This window comes from Schistocerca americana, chromosome 11, assembly GCF_021461395.2.
Source record: "Schistocerca americana isolate TAMUIC-IGC-003095 chromosome 11, iqSchAmer2.1, whole genome shotgun sequence".
In the NCBI taxonomy this organism is placed as follows: domain Eukaryota; kingdom Metazoa; phylum Arthropoda; class Insecta; order Orthoptera; family Acrididae; genus Schistocerca; species Schistocerca americana.
This window is the reverse complement of record NC_060129.1, coordinates 37,814,910-37,838,266: the sequence shown is the minus strand read 5'-3', so window position 1 is coordinate 37,838,266 and position 23,357 is coordinate 37,814,910. Positions and strand designations below refer to the sequence as shown.

The window sequence follows — 23,357 nt, the reverse complement described above, 5'->3', positions numbered from 1 at the left end:
CACTCGCCAGTGGCTAAAGAGCGAAAAGCTGCTGGTCAAAGAGAACTGCACGGTCTTCCTCCATGCCTGAAGCTACTTCAGAGAAGTCCTCCCAGCAAGCCCCTAAAGAGAAGTGAGAGGGCAAACAAAAAAAAAAAGAAGTCTGCTAAGAAAAAGAACCCTCAGGTGGCCTCAACACGACTACTAGCTACCAGTTCTATACCTGTGGATGAGGTGGAGATCTCAGCATCTACTGAGGACCTGGATCTCACTTGATGCCTCATCCACAATAGGAACGGATACAAATACTCAATTGGTGGCAGCAGGTGACGCTGAAGTGTAACCTGCCTCCTTGCATGCTTCATGCCTTCCCAGCCTCCATCCTCCAGAGGAACAGCAGCGGCTTTTTCCACCACCCAGCTGAGCTACAGCAACTGTTTAGGTTTACACCTGCTTTCTGCATTGCCCTCCAGGAAATCTGGTTCCTGGCAATGCGGACCCCTGCTCTTCAAGGCTATAGGGGGTATTACAAGAACTGTAGCAACTATAATAGTGCGTCAGGTGGAGTTCTTGTCTATGGCCTGAACTCAGTATTCAGTTAACCTGTGCCCCTTCAAACCACTCTTGAAACTGTGGCTGTCAGGATAAGGACAAAGCAGGAAATAGCTGCCTGCAACATACATCATCATCTGGATGGTGCAGTACCCCTGAAAGCATTGGCTACACTGATTCATCAACTCCCTAAACCATTCCTACTTATGGGAGATTTTATCGTCCATAACTCCTTGTGGGGTGGCACTATGCTTACTGGTCAAGTGAGAGATGTTGAAACTCGACATCTGCCTCTTAAATACTAGGGGCCCCCACACGTTTCAGTGTGGTTCATGGCACTTACTCGGCCATTGCTTTATCCCTCTGCATCCCAGGACTTCTCCCATCTGTCCACTGGAGATCCCATGATGCCTTGTGTGGTAGTGGCCACTTCCCCGTCTTCCTGTCACTCCCCCAGCACCATTCCCCCCCAGATGTCTACCAAGATGGTCTTTAAACAATACAGACTGGAAGCTTTCACCTCTGATGTCACCATTGAAACTCCATCACATGGTACCATCAATGTGGTAGTTGATCAGGTCACTAGAACGATCGTTTCTGTGACAGAATTAACGATCCCTTGTTCTTTATAGTGCTCCAGCGAAAACCTTGGTGGTCGCCAGAAATCGTTGAGGCCATTAAAGAGCATCGACAAGCTCTACAGTGACGTAAGTGACACTCTTCCCTAGCATAGTTAATAGCTTTGGAAGGGCTCATGCTCGCATTCTCCAGCTTATAAAAAGACGGAAACAGGCATGTTGGGAGAGGTATGTCTCGACCATTGGTGCCATACGTCACCTTCCTAAGTCTGGAAGAAGATCGGACATGTATGAGCGTACCAGACTACGACAAGTGCTACTGGCACTAACATCAGTTGTGTGTTATCTACCGACACAAAGGCAATTGCTGAGCACTACTGTTGAGCCTCTGCACCCTCAAATGGCAGATGGAAAGGAAAGCACTCTAGTTCACTGAATGTCACATTGAACCCTATAATGCTCCGTTTACAGAGTGGGAGTTCCTCAGTGCCCTTGCACATTGCCCTGACACAGCTCCTGGACCAGATCAGATCCACAGTCAGATGATCAAACATCTATTGTTTGACTAAAAGCACCATCTCGTTGTCATCTTTAACTGGATCTGGTGTGATGGCGTCTTTCCATCGCAATGGTGGGAGAGCACCATTATTCCAGTGCTCAAACCCGGTAAAAACCCACTTGATGTGGATAGCTATTGGCCCATCAGCCTCACCAACGTTCTTTTTAAGCTGTGAGAATGTATGGTAAGCCGACAGTTGTGTTGGGTCCTGGAGTCATGTAGCCTACTGGCTCCATGCCAGGGCACTTTCTGCCAGGGTCACTCTACCATTGATAATCTAGTTTCCCTTGAGTCTGCCATCTGAACAGCCTTTTCCAGACGCTAACACCTGGTTGCCGTCTTTTTTGATTTATGAAAAGCTTAAGACATGACCTGGCGAAATCATATCATTGCCACATTATATGAGTGGGGTCTCCAGAGCCCATGCCAGATTTTTATGCAAAATCTCCTATCGCTCTGTACTGTCCGTGTCCAAGTTGGTGCCTCCCATAGTTTGCCCCACATTCAGGAGAATGGGGTCCTGCAGGGCTCTGTATTGAGTGTATCTCTATTTTTAGTGGCCATTAACTGCCTTGCAGCAACTGTCAGGCCATCGGTCTCGCCTTCTCTGTACGCAGATGACATGCATTTCATGCAGCTTCTCCAGTACTGGTGTTGCTGAGCAGTGCCTACAGGGAACCATTCACAAGGTGCAGTCATGGGGTCTAGCCCACAGGTTCTCGTTTTCAGCTGCGAAGTTGTGTGTCACGCCCTTCTGTCGGTGTCGTACCATTCATCTGGAGCCAGAACTTTACCTTAAGGATGATCCACTCACTGTAATGGAGACATATCAATTCTTACGACTGGATTTCAACATGTGGTTGACGTGGCTTTCTCATCTTGGTCAGCTGAAGTGGAACTGCTGGCAGCACTTCAATGCCCTCTGGTGCCTGAGCAACACCAACTGGGGTGCAGATCGCACTAAGCTGCCGCAGCTCTATAGAGCCCTTGTTCAATCTCGTCTTGACTATGAGAAACTGGTTTATTGTTTGGTGGCGCCCTCAGCGATATGTTTACTCTACCCAGTTGACCGGTAACAGGAGGTTTCAGGACGAGTCCAGTGACCAGGTCGGAGTCCCTCCATTGAAGGTTAGACATGCACAACTGCTCGCCAGGTATTTTGCACACATTCATAGTTCTCCGGAGCATCCACATTACCATCTCCTTATCCCATACACGGTATTTCATCTCCTGCATCGGAGGCCCAGGTCAGGGCTTATGACTGCAGTTCGCAACTGATCTTGTCTGTCTGAGGTGGAGTTCTTGCTTTTACCACCTATGCTCAAGGTCCATTCATGTACATCTCCATGGTGTACACCAAAGCTGAAGCTTTGCCTGGACCATTCACAGGGTGCTAATGGATGAGTTAACTCTGCAGCTCTCGGCTGTCACTTCCTCTCGATTCTTGACAAGTACTGGGACCGTGAAGTGGTTTACTCGGACTGCTCCATGGGTGATGGTCACATTGTCTTTGCATATGTTCATGGAGAACATGCTGAACAGCACTCCTTGTCAGACGGCTGCAGTGTTTGGACTGCAAGGCTGGCAGCCATTTCTCGTGCTCTTGAGCACATCCAATGTGCGGTAGCAAGTCGTTTCTTCTCTATGCTGACTCCTTGAGCAGCCTACAAGCTATCGACCAGTGCTACCGGCACCATCGTTTTGTAGCGACCATCCAAGAATCCATCTATGCCCTGGAGCGGTCCAGTCATTCCGTGTTGTTTGTGTGGACCCCAGGCCACTGTTGTTTGTTTGGACCCCAGGCCACATTGGAACCCCAGGAAGTGAACTTTCTGACAGGCTGGCCAAATGGGCTAAACGGAAACCAGTTATGGAGGTCGGCATCCCTGTAACTGACCTGTGATCATTATTACACCACAAGGTTTTTCAGGTTTGGGAGACCGAATGGCATAATCTCAGTATGCACAACAAACTCTGTGCCCTTAAGGGGACTACAGATGTGTAAAAGACTCCATGCAAGCCTGTCGCAGGGACTCTGTGGTTCTCTGCTGGCTCTGCATTGGCCATATATGCCCTAAATCGCTCCAGGCAAATGCCAGGATGGTTCCTTTGAAAGGGCATGGCCAACTTCCTTCCCTAATCCTATGAGACTGATGACCTTGCTGTCTGGTCTCCTCCTCCAAAACAAACCAAACCAAACAAATGCCGGCCATACATGGCTAACACATGGCTACTTCCTCTGTCGTGAGGACCCACGTCGGTGTCACTGTGGCTCACATATGACTGTCATCCACATCTTGCTGGACTGCTGACTTTTAACCACTCTACGGCAGATTTTTAACCTTCCTAGAACCCCACCTTCGGTGTTGGGTAACAATGTTTCAAACCACAGATTCAATTTTAGGTTTTATTTGTGAGGGGGTTTCGTCATACAATCCAAGGGTGGGCATTTAGCCTTCTCTCTGAGGTCGCCACCCTCCCTCCATTGTAATTCTGTCACACTTTCTTTACATTTGTTTGTCTTCGTTGTCATCTTTTCCCTACTTGTGCTCTTCTCGCCTTGTCTCTTTGATGTGGACGTTTTAATATGTTGCAGAGTGGCTGGCTCATCCTCATTTATTATTGTGATCAGCCAGCCCAGACTATATGCTCTATGGTTTTAATACCTTCTTCTGCTTTTCTTTGTGGCATATGTTTTCCCCTTTTTTTGTTCATTCCATTCATTTTCTTTTTAGGTGTGCTGCTGAATGTTTTTGTACCTTGAGCCTTGCTTCCGTCAGGAAAAAGAGAGTCTGATGACCCTGTAGTCTGGTCCCTTTATACTCAAAACCAACCACCCGATCAAGTTTGCTCTTTATAATATTGTTACATTCCTTCCCGGATTTTCCATTACTTGTTGTTGATCCAACATTGAAATTTGTCCCATAATTCTAAGACCATGAATAAAACTAACTGCAGTTCTGTCTTTATCAGTGATGAAAAAGTAGAAAACAAACTGCTATATTATTGAAAGGGAATGTGGAGTATGATAATTCACTTGGATATTGGGTAGTAGTAGTGACAGCATGATTCAGGACTATGTGTGCAACACAGAAGTTTGTTCAAAAGAAGGATTCTAGGACATAAATATGTAAATTAAGTTAAGGCTGTACAGAGAATACCATGCCTTGATGCACAATGAAAAGGCAATTTACTCGATAAACTCTACGTAAATAGGTGTGCCAGGCAGACGAAAGGAAGGTAAGACAGACAGTACTTCATTGAAACAGGCTGCTTTCAAGTATGAAGTCCAGTCAAGAGAAGTGTGTCAAAAAACATTGCTTCACATATTTTGCATCACCCAGCAATTTAAACTCTCTCTCTTCAATGTAAACTGGAAAGTGGAGTGACCACTTCTGAAGATGGTTGAGGAAAATATTTGTGTAGGCCACATGTCATATGAAATGATGATAGGTCCCCGATTCAAGAACTCAGTTTGAGTTTCTCGAAGTAAGAATAAATCTTTGAAAGAATGTCTATACCACAATCTCAATCTGTGCAGAAATTAATGATTCTTTATGATCACAGCTTCAGATGAGATACAAATGCACAACATAGAACTTAGTCAGTTGTTATGCAAAAGCAGGCTGAGCATACAAACTGCTAAAAAACAACACAGAAATGGCTACAAAGGAACAATATATATGTTACATGCGTGGACGTACAACACGTTCTACTTTGTCATAAATTGGCACATTCCATGGTATTCTGCCAGAGACAGTTGCCGTCATATAATATCATGGTTCATGACTTTGGTACTTAACTAACACGGTAAATTTAGGGGATGGATCTGGTGCAAGGTGTGGTTCAGCCAAAATAGCTTCCTGTCTGATTAAATTTGTGATGCTTGAAAAAGGTATGGGACACAAACTAATTATATGGTCTGACCACCATGTTGGGCAGAACGATAACTGGAGAATTTTAGCACTTTATTTCTATCTGGTCAACTGCAAGTACTGTGTGGAAATACATAAAAAGTTTTTATGTTAGAGTGATAGTTTCCTGCCTTGTGACAGGAACTTTGCAGTGATTGAGGAAAGAAAGTGTCAAAAGTTATGGCTCCTATAGAATGGAAGCATGTCATTGTTTAGGCCACTGTAGTACCTTCGAAGTTCACCATACAGGAGATGATGGAAGACAAGGGCATCGGATCTGTTGAGCTGGTTCTGAAAATGCCACCTACTTTGAAAATTACTGCTGTGCTTTGGTCGAAGCTATGCAGTGATGATCCTCAAGGCATAAGCAGTTTCATCCATGTGAAAGACATTGTATTCTGAAACATGTTTTTGAACATGAAGTAAAAGAAATTCTGTTGCGTTTTGGTTTTTGGTTGCTCTACAATGGGGTACTGAAACTTGTAAGGAGAAGAAAGGCAATCTATTGGATGTGACGAAATACGGGGAATCAAAATCCAGGCATTTTATGAAAACATTCAGTGTGCCAGCTGAGTGTAATGTGCCAGCTTTGGGCTCAACTTCATAACAAACTCATGTTCTATTACTTATTTAAGACCAAAGCAATCAGTTTACTATAAATATTAGTTTGTATCTTGTTCTAATTTTTTTTATTTAATACTTTGAGACTCTAGGCAACCTTATAGTTCTAGTAGAGTGTGATATACAGCAATGCTGTATATCAGTTGCTATACACTGTTTTTTCATTTTAATAGTTACGTATTTTCTAAAACCTGTCCTTAGTGCAATTTTAAAAAGCACAACCAACTATTTTCAACAGTCTGCATCTGCAAACAATAAACGTCTGCTATTACATTTTTATTAACGGTTTTTGTCGATTTCCTAAAAACTTGGAAATATACCATACAGCGTTATTCATGCTCATGCTTCATTTTGCTATGATTATGTGCATCTATCAGGTGACACTAATTGAGAATATGATTGATTGGTACCTTCTTCCAGCCACTAGGAAACTTCCATGGGCTCAGAGATGTTTGATATGCTGCTGTTAGAGAAGGAACAAGTTTAGTGTAATATGAGTGGTATTGTACAGCCATCTCATATTGCCCAGGTGCCTTTTCTCTATTAAGTGAGTACACAGTATAAAATCAACATAAATTGATCATCTCAGAATCTGTCATTATGATGTTTATGCCGGTACTGAAAGGAGGAACTCCATTATGATATTCCACAATGAAATAGATTTGAAAGAGAAAATTGAATATTTAGCCTTGTCTGTTATCTTCAGTTTGTGTGCCAATAGGGCAACTGATAGTGATTTCAGTCCAGCTACTGACACTGTGTGCTGATTGCTTACTGTGAAAATTCAATCAAGATGTGTAATGTTAATGCTTTGAAATTGGTCCTATGATGTACTGAGTTTCAGGGTAGTGAACAGAGCTGATTTCAGAATGTCTCTCTACAGTCCCATGCATGGGTCAAGGCCATCTACCACTGAGTATCTACCCTGTTAAAACCACCAGCTGCCTGTCAGTCAAGCAACATCTAAAAGTATGAAGTTAGGCATATATTGTAATAGTTAATGTATACTTAAACAAGTTGTTTAAACGAATTTAAATGCAGTGACAACTAAATAAGGAAATGTAAACACAGTGACAAAGTTAAGTTGGATGGTGTACTGTCAATGTAAGACACAAAAATAGGAATGGCCATCCTTAAAATCATTAAATTGAATTATATAGGATCACATAGCAAGGGTGAACACTTCAGATTGAAGATAATGCAGTTCAATTATGTGAATAATTGTGAATATTTGACAGATTCCCCAGTTACATAAGCTAATGTGAAATCGGAACTAAGTCCAGCTGGGTGTTAATCATCAGTGATGCTGTGTCACTGTCAATCAAAGTTCAGTACAAAACAGAACTATCAGTTGCGCAAAGTGAAAGTTCGTTAGTCACAAAAACATACAACAATTTAATGTAATGAGAAAATGCCAAAATCCTCATGTATTGCTCAAAATCTTATCATCCATATAATTTTAGAGAGCTGAAATGACACAACTGGTTGGCTGCCCAGAGACTTCGGTTCAACTACTGTCAAAACCTATGCAGACTTAACAGTACCAGTTCACCGGCCCAGACTATGTGAGAAACACACATACATTACCAAAGACTATGAGGCACAGCAGCACTGTTTATTTAAAACCTAAAGAAACCATACCATGCTAGTCATTTTCAAAACATCTTACAAAACTTAATTAAAATAAGTGATTGAAAGTACATTGTTCTTATTGAAACTAATCAACTTGAAATAAACACCTTCCCATACTGGTCACTTTGGAAGCTTACCAAAAATTCTAAGATAAATATTAACATTAAATATCAGTGAAAACATGATAAACAGCCACCATATGCAACTGTTAAAATAAGTCAATACAAGGAAATATTACTATAGAAACAAGTTTGTCATATGAGATGAGATCATAATTTCCTGCTCATTTACATAGTGCTTAAGGTACTATGTAGCACATACCAAATTCGAAGTACAACCAGTTGAACTGGACCCATCTTGATCACACTGCATAATAGTTAATTTGTCAAAAATACCTGAACACAAATTCACTAAGGATGATGGATTTAATTTGATTTTGGCAGAGAAGCTAAGACAGCTTTGGTCTAACCTGGCACCGAAGCAGTTTATTGTGCAGTATTGCTCGCTGTATATCTAGTAAAGCCAACCAATGCCCTTAGATAGTGCAAGGAGTCTCTCTACCCATTATTTGTTAGACACAATTTCTTCACTTCTAGTTGCACTGAAAATTCTGTCTCTTTGCTCTCCAATGTCATGCATTGGAAGATTAGGTGTGATGCAGTTTCTTCACTCTCATCACAGATTCTACATTTAGGGTCTTCTTCCATTATACCCATTGTATGTAGGTGTTTTTTTTTTAAAATTCACATGACTGGTCATCAGTCCAAACATGAGGTTAATCTCTGTCCTCTTCGGGCCCAGGGTTACAGAGCATCTTTTAAAGCACAACTTTGGCATCGTTACCTTACCATGTTTTTGCTTGGTCTAGTATTCTAAGCCAGTTCCATAGTTCGTTTGATCATAGCCTTGGTGATTATCAGAACAGGTACCGGTCCACTGAATGTAGTCTTTGCCGCCATCTTGGCCAATCTGTCAGCTTCTTTATTGCCACTGATCCCTGAGTGACCAAGGACCCATATTAAGTTTCCGCTATTGAATCCCCTAACTCCACCAAAGCCCTGTGACATTCTGCAATAATAATATATTGTGCTGCAGGAGCTCGCAATAATTTCAGGACTACCTTGCTGTCTGAATAGATGTAGATGCTATGGTCCTTGTAGCACCTATATATATTCTCCTCCACACACGCCTTGATTGCAGTAATTTCAGCTTGGAATACCAAGGCCAGTTTTCCTAGAGAGATGATGCCCTCCAGTTTTGGCTGAACCCTGTACACCCCGCCCCCAGTGCCTTGGTCTGATTTTGACCCATCAGTGAACCAGACAGTGTCCTCTGCATGGTGTCAAACTGTTTTCCCACTGCTCTCTGCTTCCAATTATTGTATTGTAAGGCTTGTTGAAGCAGTTGGGAGTTGTTATATAGTCAGGCGGCATTTCTCAAGCCATTCCTATGTTTGCCTCACTATTTTAGTGTGTAAGTCTGGATATCCCAATGTGATCCAGTTTTTACCAGTTTTGAGTGTGTATGCACCAGCTGCTGCCTTCATCTTAACCCAAAGATGTAGTGGAGGAATGTCCAGCATGACTTACATCCCAGTGGTTGGTGTGCTACTAATTCTGCCTGTTGTGGCAAAGCAGGCCAGTTTGTGCACCTTAGCAAGCTCCTTAGCTGCAGCCTGCTGTTGTACATTCTTCCACGACACTACGGCCCCATAGGAGATCCTATGTCTAACCATTGTTGTGTGTGTCCAGTGCATAAATCAGGATCTTAGGCCCCAGGTTTTGCCACAAGGCCTTCTGGTACTCACTAGAGTACAATTCGCCTTGGAGCAAATGCTCTTAATGTGAAGGGTCCATATTAGTTTCTCATCTAAGATTATCTCTAGATATTTCACTATCCCCTTCACAGATAGAGTTTCATCGAAAAGCTTTAGATGTGCTTCTTCGTGATTAGTACCACAACAGTCTTGTTAGGATTAACGTTTAGGTCCTATGTAATGTATCAGTCTTGCACAATGTCCAGTGCTCCTTGTGCCATATTCCTAACTGTGTCTGCAAATTTGCCGGGTATTACTATGACAAGGTCATCTGCGTATCCGTGGCAATAGCATTGTCTGTAATTTAGTTCCCCAATGAGTTCGTTCTCCAGTAGATTCCACAATAAAGTGGCCAACACTCCTTGTGGACAACCTCTAGTAGTGTTAATTACTACTTTTTCATTCATCATGTGGCCTCTACCCTCCTTCCACTAAGCATGGCCCTAGTCCACCTACATATAGTGGTCACTAGGTCATGCACCTCTGTTGACCTAGCCATGGAATCAAAGGTTGTGTTACTAAAAGCCCCCTTGACACCCAGGAAGATGCAGAGGGCTGTTTCTTGAAAGGAAAGTGCTTTCTCCACCCTCCCAACAAATAGTTGGAGAGCTGTCTCACTTGATTTACCTGGTTATGTGTGTTAGTTTGAATGTAGAGGAGCCCTAGTTAGCCTCCTCTCCCCAGCATGTACATTAACTCGACTGATTGGTCTCATATCCTTGGCCTTCGGATGATCAGTTCTCCATGGCTTTGGAATAAAGAGAACCTTCATTGCCCTCCAGGCATTGGGAATGACTCCCACTGCTAAGCTAACCCTGAATAACATGCAGAGGACTCTTATAAGATTGTCTCCTATTTGTTTTAAGAGAGCTGGAAAGATTCCATCTAGACCAGGTGACTTGACTGATTAGAATGTTGCCACCGCCCATTGGATTTTACTGAAATTGACACACTCCTTGGCTGATTCCCAGTCCTCTCTTTGAGTGCCTGAGAACCATTGTCTTTCAGGGGTCGCATTCTGCTCTATGTTATCCGCCAGAGCATATTGAGGAAAATGAGTTTTGAGGAGCAGTTCCAGTGTCTCATGTGCTGTCTGTATTTTCCCCATCATCCTTCCTCTATTAACCTCCTGGATTAGTTGGTACTCTGGTGAGGATTTTGTGAAGCCTGGCTTGAGATAAGCACTTTCCCATGCTGGTCACTTTAGAACCTTACGAAACATTCTGAGATAAATATTACATTAATTATCAGTGAAAACATGATAAATTGCCATCGTATGCAACTCTTACAGTAATTAAATACAAGGAAATATTTCTATACAAACAAACGTGTCATATCAGGTGAGATTGTAATTTCCTGCTCATTTACATGGTGCTTTAGTTTACTGCGTAGCACTTACCAAGTTTGAATTACAACCAATTGAACTTGACACATCTTGATCACACTGCATAATAGTTAATTTGTCAAAAACGTTTCTAATACACATTTGATAAGGATAAGGGTGTAGTGTAAAATACGCTGTCTTTTGGTGTATGGAATTGTGGAGTACATTTAGCTCTGGTCAAATTAATTGAGTAGTTCTAATCTAATTGTAGATACCCTGGAGCCAGTTGAGTTCCAGTCAAACTATGTATTCACTGTACAGTTTGATGTATTGTTTATGCTTGTGGCGGTTTTGGCTTACATGTAGTACTATTTAGCATTATTGTAATCAGTGTTTATAAAATTAATTAATGAAAAACTATACAGGGCTCTATTTAACTCCTGAAGTTGGGCTGCACAGTTTGAAATAGTAATGTTGAATTCAATTTTAGTGTTTTTCTATATAATATTTGAGAATAATATTTTATAGCTGGAAAGTGACAAATTAGCAATTGGCTATGCATCTGATTTTTTGAGAGATCAGTCAGCAGAGTTAGAATATTTGATTTGTTGCATCCTTTGTTTATTGCTGTCCCTCACTAATTTTGCCCGCATTCATCTTTTGTTTGTCAATGAGTTTATGATTATGTTTAAATGTGACAAAAATTCTACTTGCCATCATAGCACTGACCTTGGAAAAGTCCTAAAATTGCTTAAAGATTCAAGTGCAAAAGTTACATGAATGTGAATTTAAATACTGCCTCACAGTTGTCGGCCTTTTCTCACAGGAAAGTAACCCCAATGGATAGTAGGTTATGGGCATTTCTCTTGACTTAGAAGGAACATAGTTCACCAGAGCAAAATATTAAATGTATAGATTTTCATGTTTCAATGTTAAATGGGAAATGTTCAGTGTCAATCAATCCTGTGCATTTGATGGTAGATTCACATTACTATCTCACATATAATATTTGAAAGTTTGAATGCATGACAGATTTTCAGTTACCTTCATTACTTGTTCAAATTAATTTCCAGTGGTGCTTACAAAGACTTGATACCATATATTGCAGTTGATAAAATTCATTTGTTTCTTCAAAAAATTGCCTCCACAATTGAGGTGTGTTATACTCAAATTTAATATAACAAGTCCAGTGTTCCAGTCAAAATTCCCGGTTGCCTTAAAATGGCCATATATTTAATGCTGCAGGAAATCTATTTCTATCTAGTAACATTGGATTCAATTGGCAGAAGAAATGCACCAGTGCAATGAACATGTTACAGGGGTTCACAAGCTTTGTTGAGATGTTTCTCTTGGAACACCAGCTGATTGCGTACAAATCATTCTGTCCTTCCTCCTCTCTCTTCAGGGATGACCTGACCTTGGCTTATTGGTTACTGTTGTTTCATGATTTTGCTATTGACTGTGCACACTTGTTTGTGGTTGTGATATGCCATAGTCCCTAGAAGTACTCCCAATCTTGAAGACATGCAAAACAGCTTGTCTCACATCAAGCGAGTGTTCTGTTTTGCTATACTTCTAGTTCTCTGCAAGTAAACAATCACTGAGTGAATACCTCAGTCATAGTAGTTACTGGATACTATACCATCAAGGCAAGTTACAAACTTTCGAGCTAAAGGAATACATACGTACATTGTTGTTGTATGATCTCCTTTGTTCACTAGATATGTAACCACAGCTGTGTGCAGCTCTTGATGGAGTGACACCTGAATGAATTGCTCTTTTGTGACTGCATGCAAGCAGTACTGACAGCATAACAACACCACTGCAAAATGTTTCTGATCACTGCTGTAGCCTAACAAAACACTCCAAATACTGTTATCTGCATATTTGCAGAGACTCTTTGAGCTGCTTGCTTCAACTTGCTTGCAGTACATATACGATCGCTGTGCTTTACTGAGAAGGTACTACAAATATGGAACAATTTTTTTTCCTGATCAATCTAAGGTTTTACATTTATTTATGCTACTCCTTCTTCTGTACACATTTTTCTTTCCACGCACCTGACGTTCAGTTTCTATCTTGTCTTTTTGTAACTGTTATGCTGTGGAGAATTTACCAACCCAATCCTGTTTCTGTATTTGGTTTGGTTTTAAATATCTTGCTAATTTATACAAGTTTCTTGTAGGTCTTTGTGCACTCGTGTAAGGCATTGAGATTTTTTAATGGTTTTAGTACTGCTACACAGTTTTTCTTCTCAGTATGCTAAGACTCATTAACCTTGTGTGCCAAATTTTGTCTCCAGTTATTTTCCTACATATTTATCTATACTTCTGTATTGTTTCTGAATTTAAATGTTTGTGATGGTATTCTGTTTCCTAATATCTTTTCTTTTTCGTAATTTTCACTATCTTTTGTTGATTCTAAAATTAGTATTTGTGATACAGATGCGTATTCTGTGTGATACAGATGTGTATTTTGGCCAGATGACTACCTTGCAAGTTGGAGGTTCTGCAATTTTGGAGAATGAATTTTTACTATAAACATCTTCTTTTAACTGAAATGCAGAGTCCATGTTTTATAGTCTTCCTCTTGTGGTTCCATTTTCCTCACCATTTGGCTACATGACTTCTCATAGATCCTTAAATCTGTCTTCCACTGACCCTCCCACACTTCGTATTTGATAGGGATGTTGCAGTCCTGTAGTTACCCATTACTGCTTCACTGCTGCTTATCAGAGGAGATGAGTAGTCATGCTTTTCCTACTGTTTTTCTTTCTCTCTGTTCTGTGGTTTATCTACATTGTCAGCATTTTAAATTATCTACAAAAGTTGAACAAACAATTTTGAAATTATCAATTTTCTAACCAAGTAGTATTCAACTTCTGGTAGTAGATTCTGACAACTGCTCCATCTGTTCACTATTCACTTTTCTAGTATAGTCTGAAAGAAGAATGGAGTTAGTACATTGCCTTGGCTAAAGTCTGTTCTTATCTCAAATGAGGCTGTAGTTCTTTTAAGAAGACCCGTGTTGTCTTCTGTATTTCAGATTCTTTAAGAATTTTGTTATAAAGCAGTCTTGTTTGATAGTTTAAGCTTTCTAAAATGTTACAGATGTATTCCAATGGTATTTTGCTCCTTTAGTCCTCTATCAATTTGGCCTGCACAGGACCATCCTGTCCTAAGCCATCTCTGATATATCTTGTATTTTAGAATTCTGCTGTTGTCTCCTTGAACTTTTCATGGAATTTCATTGAATCTTATGTGAACATGGTTATCAGTTATTCTAGGCCAGGAATCTTACTTTTATTATTCAGTGGTAATGGTCAATTTCAACAGATATCTGGTCATTGGTCTAATCGGATTAGGAAAGGATGGGGAAGGAAGTTGGCCATGCCTTTTCAAAGGAACCATCCCGGCATTTGCCTGGAGTGATTTAGGAAAACCATGGAAAACCTAAATCCAGATGGTCGGGTGTGGGATTGAACCGTTGTCCTCCCAAAAAATTTGGTGTCGTTTGCAACATAATTGCCATTTATGAATGCAGAGCCTAGTTCTGTAGTAGTTTCACGAATTTCTTCCCTGTGTTCTCTGTGAAGAATCTACAGTTCTCTGATTGTGGTATTTCTTCATCTGTGAATGTGATATTTTGTAATGCCAATTTTAACTTGTCAATTTACAATGTGTGAAACTATTTGGAGGTTGCCAATATTTATTAATGTTTGTATATTTAATGGTCCAAGCCTGTATGTAGTTCTGTGGGTGAACTTAAGGTTGGGTTAAGGAGTCACCCCTCACCTCTGCAAGTTGGTCTGGGCTGCCCAGAGCACAAAGGTCCAAATGTGTCACTTACGATGATGGATTCATCTGTCATTGCATGGCAGTTTTCATAACGGAAAAAAAGTGAAAGAAAATTTTACACAAAGTGTAAGTGCATAACAGATTAAAGATGTTATTGGTCACTTTCCTTTGTGAAGTGTCTAGTAGGAAGTATGGCTACAACCAAATTACTGGCTTGTGTAGTTATTTACAGTACTGAAGACAGTGAGAAAATGGAGAATGAATTCTTACTAACATTCTGTTTCATTAACTGCAACAGTTTATCATGTCCTCTTTAATGATATTTTCAAGCCTAACTTACAGCATTTTGTGGACCAATCACATGTTGGTGGGCATTAATAGAATTCTATGTATTTACTGTCTCATCACTTGTAAATCACTGGCCATTTCTTCAAATATTTCAGGTGGAAACCTCAACAAGATGTGCATCTGATAGTGCAAGGTAAGTTTTCATAATTCACTGCAGAACTTTTTCAGAAATATAAATTTTTGTTTATTAATTGTGAGAGTACTTCAGTTATAAAATGCACTACTGTAATGATTCATTAATACTATTCCTTGCAACAACCATTATGTGACTATTCCTAGATAAATAAGGCAAATGTCTGATATCCATACAGGAAAATAAAAGTTCAGGTGGCATATCAGCAGCTGTATTGTGTTTAATGCAAAATGACACACGAAATCACTTAAATTCAACAGATTCATCTTGATGGGCACAAGCTAATATCATACTGCAGTAGAACAAGTTAGAAGAAAGGGTGAATGGCTATATATCCAAAAATTGGAGCTGATTCCCAGCCTTTCAGATTAATGAATATAGTGTTGAACACCTCTTTCAATGCGGTGCCACAGTGGTGCTTAGGTAATGCACAAGCTTGTAGTGGTTTACAGGCCACCATCAAGAAGAAATATAAGTAGCCGGTGCCACTTTCAGTAAGGCTGTGAAGACTTAACTGGTGAATCCTAATTCTCTTTGTTTCTCCTTCGTCCTGATGTTTTCCTGAAGGCTGTCCCATTCGTTAGACACATTACAGGTGACAAGGTAATGCTTAATTGGCAGCTCCAGGTCAACGGGTAGGGTTCTCATGTACCCTCTGATACAGGTCAGGCCCAGAAGGGTGAGTGCCTGAGCTGTCCCAAATGCCAATTGGTCCCTCTGTCAGGAGTTTGGGGGGTGTGACCTGAGGTGCGAACAATCATTTATGGTGGCTGAATCCGTCTCTGAGGGGTTTCCCAGTTGGAAAGAGCATGCCATTGGAGATGTTGGCAATCATGGGGGATTCTTTTGCAATGTATCATCACCATCTTAGCGTGTGTCTACTAAACATAAACATAAACAAAATGAGGCTATAGATTTGAAGGCCCTTCCAAATGCACCTTGGTTCCTCACGGTGTCACATACTGAAGTGGGTCATTTCTTTGCTACAGTTAATGCATGCCTTATTCTGGAAGGTGTTGCAGTTGGAGACTGAAATTTTTCTCATTTACGAAAAAGATGGATGCAAACTTAATGCCCACATGCACTCAAAAAAAAGGTTCAAATGTCTCTGAGCACTATGGGACTTAACATCTATGGTCATCAGTCCCCTAGAACTTAGAACTACTTAACCCTAACTAACCTAAGGACAGCAGACAACACCCAGCGATCACGAGGCAGAGAAAATCCCTGACCCCGCCGGGAATCGAACCCGGGCGCGGGAAGCGAGAACGCTACTGCACGACCATGAGCTGTGGACCCACATGCACTCATTTTCTACCATTTGCTCGAGTAGTTTTTGCCTCAAAGATTAAGGGAGGCTGTGAAGTAATCACAGTCCAACCATACATTCCAAACTAGATGCGTTTGTACAAGTGCCAACATTATAATAAAACGTGTATCCAGTCAAAACGTGGCCAAGTGTGTTACTTTTGGCAGAGATGCTCACGAGGGCAGCTGTTCGCCTCCTCTCTACTGTATCAATTGTAATCTCGTGAATGTCCCAAGTGTCTTAATGAGCAAGCATCCAGGAGATCTGATTGAAGGCCACCAAACCCCATCCTGTCACTTGCAATTGTTAGTCAAAATCCGTGCATTTTACCATCTGGCATTTGCAGTACCATTTTTGCTATGCCGTACGTAATGGAGGATATGCCCACCAAGCCTTCCAACTTCAAGTCAGTGTTGCAGTAGTGAAATCACACAGGTCACAATAGCATCCCTGTCTCCTACTACAGCTACGCAACAAGCAATCAGATCTTTACATTTGGTGGCGAAATCACGTGCTACACTACTGTCAGGCTGAAAGGACGAAAAGATACTCCTGCAAAGACTTTCTACAGCAAAAACCTACTCTTCATCTGTCAACTAGAAAGTTATAGGAACTATAACAAAAACTAATGGTCTTCTCCTTCCCTGACTTGGGGATCCACTTCAGTGGTGTTGGCATATGTACCCTTACCTGGCTGACCATTTTGCTGGTGCCCACTGCCTACCGATTTTCTGCCGTGGAATTCAGACTGACCCAGGGAGAGTGCCAATATGTTTGTGGATCTCATGGAACATGATTTTTCCAGCCTCTTCCCCCTGTAACAGTGGATTTTTGAAGGCTGGCACTGAGAAGCCACCAAGGTGACTAATCTTCATTTGTTCCCTCTTCCACAATCCCCATTATGACTTCTCCAATGGAAAATTCATGGCATTAGATCCCAGGAGGGATTACAGCTGCTCTTGGAATTGCAGTGTCCGCTTGTTTTCTGCTTCCCAGAAAAAAAATTATCCTCACAACCCATTTGACCTTTCATGTTTCTTTCTGGTCCTCTGTGACCTTTACCTCCAAGGACAGCATTCCACCTCATGTGGGAGCCATGCTGGCCATCCATCTCATTTAACATGCGACTGCTAGCTGTTGCAGTCAGCTTTGCCCTTCCTCATTTCACCTTTTCTCTTTGCAACATCTACACCTCTCCATCATTTGCTGTTACCAAGTCGGACTTACTCTAGCTCATTGGTCAGCTCCCTCACTCCTTTTTGCTGCTTGGCAACTTCACTGCCTACCATCTGCTTCGGGGCTCTTAGAGAACCTGTCCAAGAGGTTCCCTCTTAGCTGACCTTCTGAATCATCTCTTACCACTAGAGCACCCACGTTCCTTTCAGATTCCATGCACATTTCTTACCATTTGGACTTCTCGTTCTGCGCTGTCCGGCTCGCCTGTCATCTTTGGAATGTGTGTTCTTATAGGACAACTATCCAAGGATTTCCACCCAATAATCCCCAAACAGCTTTTGGAGTTTAGCCAAGAGACAAAATCCAATAATAAGTTAACTTGGCAATACAACTTAAGAACATTTACAAAAACCTTTAAGAATGATGACAGTTGGCACCATAAAATCGGAAAACATTAAGAGCAGCAATAAACTAAAAAACATTAATAATAATGGCAACTTGGCACCATAAAATAAGAGAAATTTATTCTGCAAGAACAAATTACAATGGTGCTTTAAAAGATTTTACACCACAGACCAAGATCGAATAGTAAGTTAACTTGGCATTACAATTTAAAATCATTTATATAAAAGAACTTTGAGAAAGATAATGGCACTTGGCACCATAAAATAAAAGAAGCACAACACACAACCGATAAATATAATAAAAAAAAATTAATTTGATACAACCAAAGGGCAAGGGCAACTCCAAACACAATCACAGACGATTGAGCTCTCACACTTCAGAGCCTTCCCACTAGAAATGGTCCCCGAAATAAATGCTGAGAGCTCCCTGACATGCCTTCCACAACTGCCCATCACTTACGCACCTTGGTTATGTTATGTAACACACACAGATAATATCAACACAAGATAAAATTCAAAAATGAAATAACAATATAACATCCCGACAGCACATGATAACCACAGCGCCGTTAACTCAGGCGCTCTTAACAGGTGCCTGAAGCCAACACACACAAATCTTAATAAACAAAACAATAAATGCCAAGCGCACATGAATAGTCAAACCACAGCCTTAGAAGTGCCATAACAACACCAAACGCGACTATTCCACCAAGTTAATAATAACACAGTGAGATAAAAATACGGAACATACCACTAAATACTGTGACACAAAGCAAATTGACGGGATTATGTTGTTCAGGTCCCAGAAGACCATATATACTAAGCAGAAGTAATTCGCTATGCGTATACTGTCCAAAACCGCCTTCCTTAGGCAGACTTTACCTAACATGTCAAATGCCAAATATACCATACATGATCGCAACTCCGGGCAGGTAACAGGATCCACCTACATGAATTCCTTCAAAAAGGAACATACAGGCACCACCAAAGGTTACGCTGAGCAGACCAGGTGGGTAACAACCCACTCAGCGGTATAAACAAAAGATACTCCAGTTGAGCAAATAAATTAGTACCAATGAATATCGTAATGTGACACACACACACACACACACACACACACACACACACACACACACACACACACACACACACACAGCATAAACTTCCAATAACACCATCCCACATCAGAATGAAGTTTAGAAACCGCAGCTGGAGCTTCCAGCTAACCTGGCAGACGACTCCAAAATTTAGCAACTAGTTGTCTCCGGGTCAGAGTATCACAGGACCCCACTGGACCTCCACATCGGACAGGCAGGCAGAACAAGTACACCGACGCCAATTAATCACCACTGCATGGGCAGCACAGCGGCGAGTTGATCCGCCCCAGACCACTCTGCTCATATTGCGAGGTACAACCACCTTAGTGCTAGTCACCAGCAGGTCAGGCAGAGCGAACTTCACGTTCTGTGCAATATCCAGAAACTGACTACCCTCTCACTTTCCACCAGCCACCACGAACACACGCCAGCAACGTAATAGCAAATCACCACAGGAGCACCCCCCCGCACTAGAACAGCGAACTATAATCGATTATAGCACGCGCTCTAAACAAGATCACATGATAGCGGCGCGCGCCGTATCAACCTGGAATGACCCACTCTCTCTGACACATACTCAAGTGATCACTTCCTGTGTGCTATCCATGTGCCGACTCCTACCCCACCTGAGTGCAAATCTAATTGGCAAATTTCTACATCTACACTATACTCCGCAAGCCACCCAACGGTGTGTGGCAGTGGGCACTTTACGTGCCAATGTCATTACCTCCCTTTCCTGTTCCAGTTGCATATGGTTCACAGGAAGGACTGCCGGAAAGCCTCCATGCGCACTCGAATATCTCTAATTTTACATTCGTGATCTCCTAGGGAGGTATAAGTAGGGGGAAGCAATAATATATTCTATACCTCATCCAGAAACACACCCTCTCGAAACCTGGACAGCAAGCTACACTGTGATGCAGAGCACCTCTCTTGCAGAGTCTGCCACTTGATTTTGCTGAACATCTCCGTAACGCTATCATGCTTTCCAAATAACCCTGTGATGAAACGCGCCACTCTTCTTTGGATGTTCTCTATCTCCTCTGTCAACCTGACCTGGTACGGATCCTACACTGATGAGCAATACTCGAGTATAGGTCGAACGAGCGTTTTGTAAGCCACCTCCATTGTTGATGGACTACATTTTCTAAGGACTCTCCCAATGAATCTCAACCTGGCACCCACCTTACCAACAATTAATTTTATATGATCATTCCACTTCAAATCATTCCGTACACATACTCCCAGACATTGTACAGAAGTAACTGCTACCAGTGTTTTCCACTGCCAAAACCTTTTGTATGAATATTTGGCTGCGTAATGAGTTTCTTACACCATCTTTACATCTTGCACCTTTCGTTCTTCCATTCATTGAAACTAGAAAATTCCTGTTGCTAATATCTGATAGGAAACTTACTTGGTCCTCCCATGTATTCTTACCTGGCTGTACATGGTACCCAGTTCCTCAGTGTCCTACATCTCCTAAGTGGTACTTCCAGGGGAGTGGATCAGACCACCCTCCTCCATTTTTTTTTAAATACCATGTCCATTCATAACTAGACTGTGGGCGTTTAGTTCATTCCTCTGCACTTCTGTTCATCATTTGCTGTCTTAACACACTCCACCATCATGGAATATGTTTCACCACTGGTGGCTTTTATGCGAGCCTGGTTGAGAGTCTATGCAGAAGATGCTGAACAACTTGTCGTACTGGCATGATGTCCTCCTCAGTGGATAGGCATGCCGTTTCTCTTTCACACCTGACCACTCATCTTATTCCCTCTTATTCCATGACTCCCTTGCCTTCTAGTATGGGTCATGCCATTCATCTCAGTTACCTCGTGGAGTTCACTTTTGGCTTCTGCTTTGCAGCTTAACTTCACAGTACCTGCCACATTCCTGATGGTTGTGAACCCTTCGCCACCTTGGCTTCATGTAGCAGCCCATATTCATTGTGGACGTCATTTTCTTCACTTTTATAAGCAAGGCTCACTATAGGAAAAAATGCATAAATAATATGGAGTAATCTGTCGTCGAGGTACAAAATTCATTACAATATTACACTCTACATGAATTGTACTGACTGGCAGTTGGTTCACCAGTTGATAACTCAAAAATTTTATCAGTATTATGTACCATCACTTGTCCCTCTGAGAAACCTAGTAGCCATCCTATTAAATATTTGTGACTGAAGTCCGCAATGTGTTTTGTTTCTACCTTTGATTTAAACATATTAACGTTTGCCTTCACCTCATACCTCAAATTCCTTAACAAAACGTTTCAAGTATACATATGAATTGTCAGTGTTGCAAGTGCCAAGAGGTATTGACACAATTTCCCAATTCTCTAGATGCAATTTATTATTAATTCAGTGACGTTAGCTATGCTTTCGTATGTTTCCAGCCAGTCAATGCTGTACATCGCTACTCCCTGCACATATATTGGAGGAAAATAGTTTGCGTTCAATTTAAACCAATTAGGATTCGAGTGAGCATAATTACATCACAGATTCAAATGACGTGGAGACTTGCATACTGCTTGTTTTTATGCAATTTTCAGGAAAAATATCTTGCAGAAATATCCTCAGAGGTATGAACTGAAGTCATGGTAGCGTCGAACATTGTACATCAGCTGGTTCCTATTGGTGAAGTGACAACACAGTTCTTCAGGTGGCCTTAAATCACCAAGAGCTCCATACCCCAAACAACATCGAAATTGGCAGTTCCATGTTTCTTGGATTTCCACATTGTCTTAGGCAATGTATCCTTTATAAACACGCTGTAAAATCTCGTGATTTTAAGTTTGCTGACGAGTTTAACCAGATCTGTGTTATTAATCCTTTTTTCCAGTATCATTGCTGTGGGCCTTTATGTACAACCAAAGCCATTTAAATATAGGCCTTTACCTATAGCAATGGTCTCCGTGGTCATATTATGCCTTTCAGCTGCTTGTAATTACTTTTCGCTTTTTCGGGCGTTCTGTACTGCTTGAATTATATCAGCTCTCCTAGCTAATGAAACCAGTAGCTGACAGCCCAGCAAATGCAGGTATCAGAAACAGAATTATTCCACCAGCTGTCTTTGATATTTGTAGGAATGTGGGCGTTTCACCACATCATTTCCTTCCTTCTTTCTGCCTAAAGGCATCTTTTGCACCTGTCACCAATTTTTTAAATATCCCATAAGCTTTTTTTCTTCTTTAGTATACAGTGAACTGAATTCAGTAATGCTTGAAAGTTAATCCAGTACCCAATTTAAGTTCGAGCAAACATTGCCTTATTAACCACATATTCAGAAATAGCGTGTGCTGCATGAATATCTGTTCCTTGACATACCTGTGTAGCCTTATCAATGAATATTTGCTCTGCAATACGGTGATCTTTGTCTGTAGTATAGGCAATGATGTGCACTTTGTATTCATTGTCCAATGCATTAAAGCCCTTTTCACCATAAGCTAGGTGCTATTTTAGTTTTGTTCCAGCTCCACAGAAATTGTATCCAGAGATATACACTTCTGATGGCAGATTCTCGAGAATACCACCCCCAACTTTGTTGATACGTTTCGTAGCACTCATGTCACACTACTGCATGGTTTCAGCTTTGCTTTTCGAATTACATAGCAAATTGTGGGTGTTCACTCGGCTGTTGAGCTTTGATGAGAAACTAAGCCATTTTATCAATGCTCTGTTTCTTTGACATCATATGACCCGCTCTATGAGGAACATAATGGGTTCAAAGCTTTCCTGTAATTCCTCTGTGACTTCAATAGGTTTGCTCTTAATTCTGTGGTGAATAATGCGATTATACTCGTCAATGATTTTTGGCTGTATGTTCAGCCATTTCCACATACATTGAAGATTAAATTGCTTCCACATTCCATTTCTGATGGTCCAGTTCAACCATTTGGCAATACTAGTTTCCAAATATGAGAATGTTGAGTAGTGGTTTATCCCATTTAATTCGAATTCTGCTTTGAAATGTCTATCGTAAAATTCACTTCCATCATATGTCTTCAAGGTTGATGGACAGTCGATTTAGTCCTGTCTGCAACAACTGTTCAGAAACCTCTCAAACCTCCTTCTCTGTCTTTACATTCAAAGGTAAGGCCCAAGCGAAATT

General features: G+C 41.3%; 1 protein-coding gene across 5 annotated transcripts in view; it reads left to right on the top strand.

Annotated features, from left to right (window-relative positions):
• The window catches only part of LOC124554065 (zinc finger protein 708-like), a 94,704-nt gene that overhangs the window by 47,378 nt on the left and 23,969 nt on the right, over nucleotides 1–23,357 (top strand). For 4 of the 5 annotated variants that reach the window (XM_047128106.1, XM_047128109.1, XM_047128108.1 and 1 more), the window contains one exon: nucleotides 15,216–15,253. In XM_047128106.1, the coding sequence (XP_046984062.1) occupies nucleotides 15,216–15,253 (38 nt within the window). Of the gene's footprint in view, nucleotides 1–6,705; nucleotides 6,751–15,215; nucleotides 15,254–23,357 lie in introns of those variants that run through there. The other variant, XM_047128110.1, reaches the window with a different exon arrangement.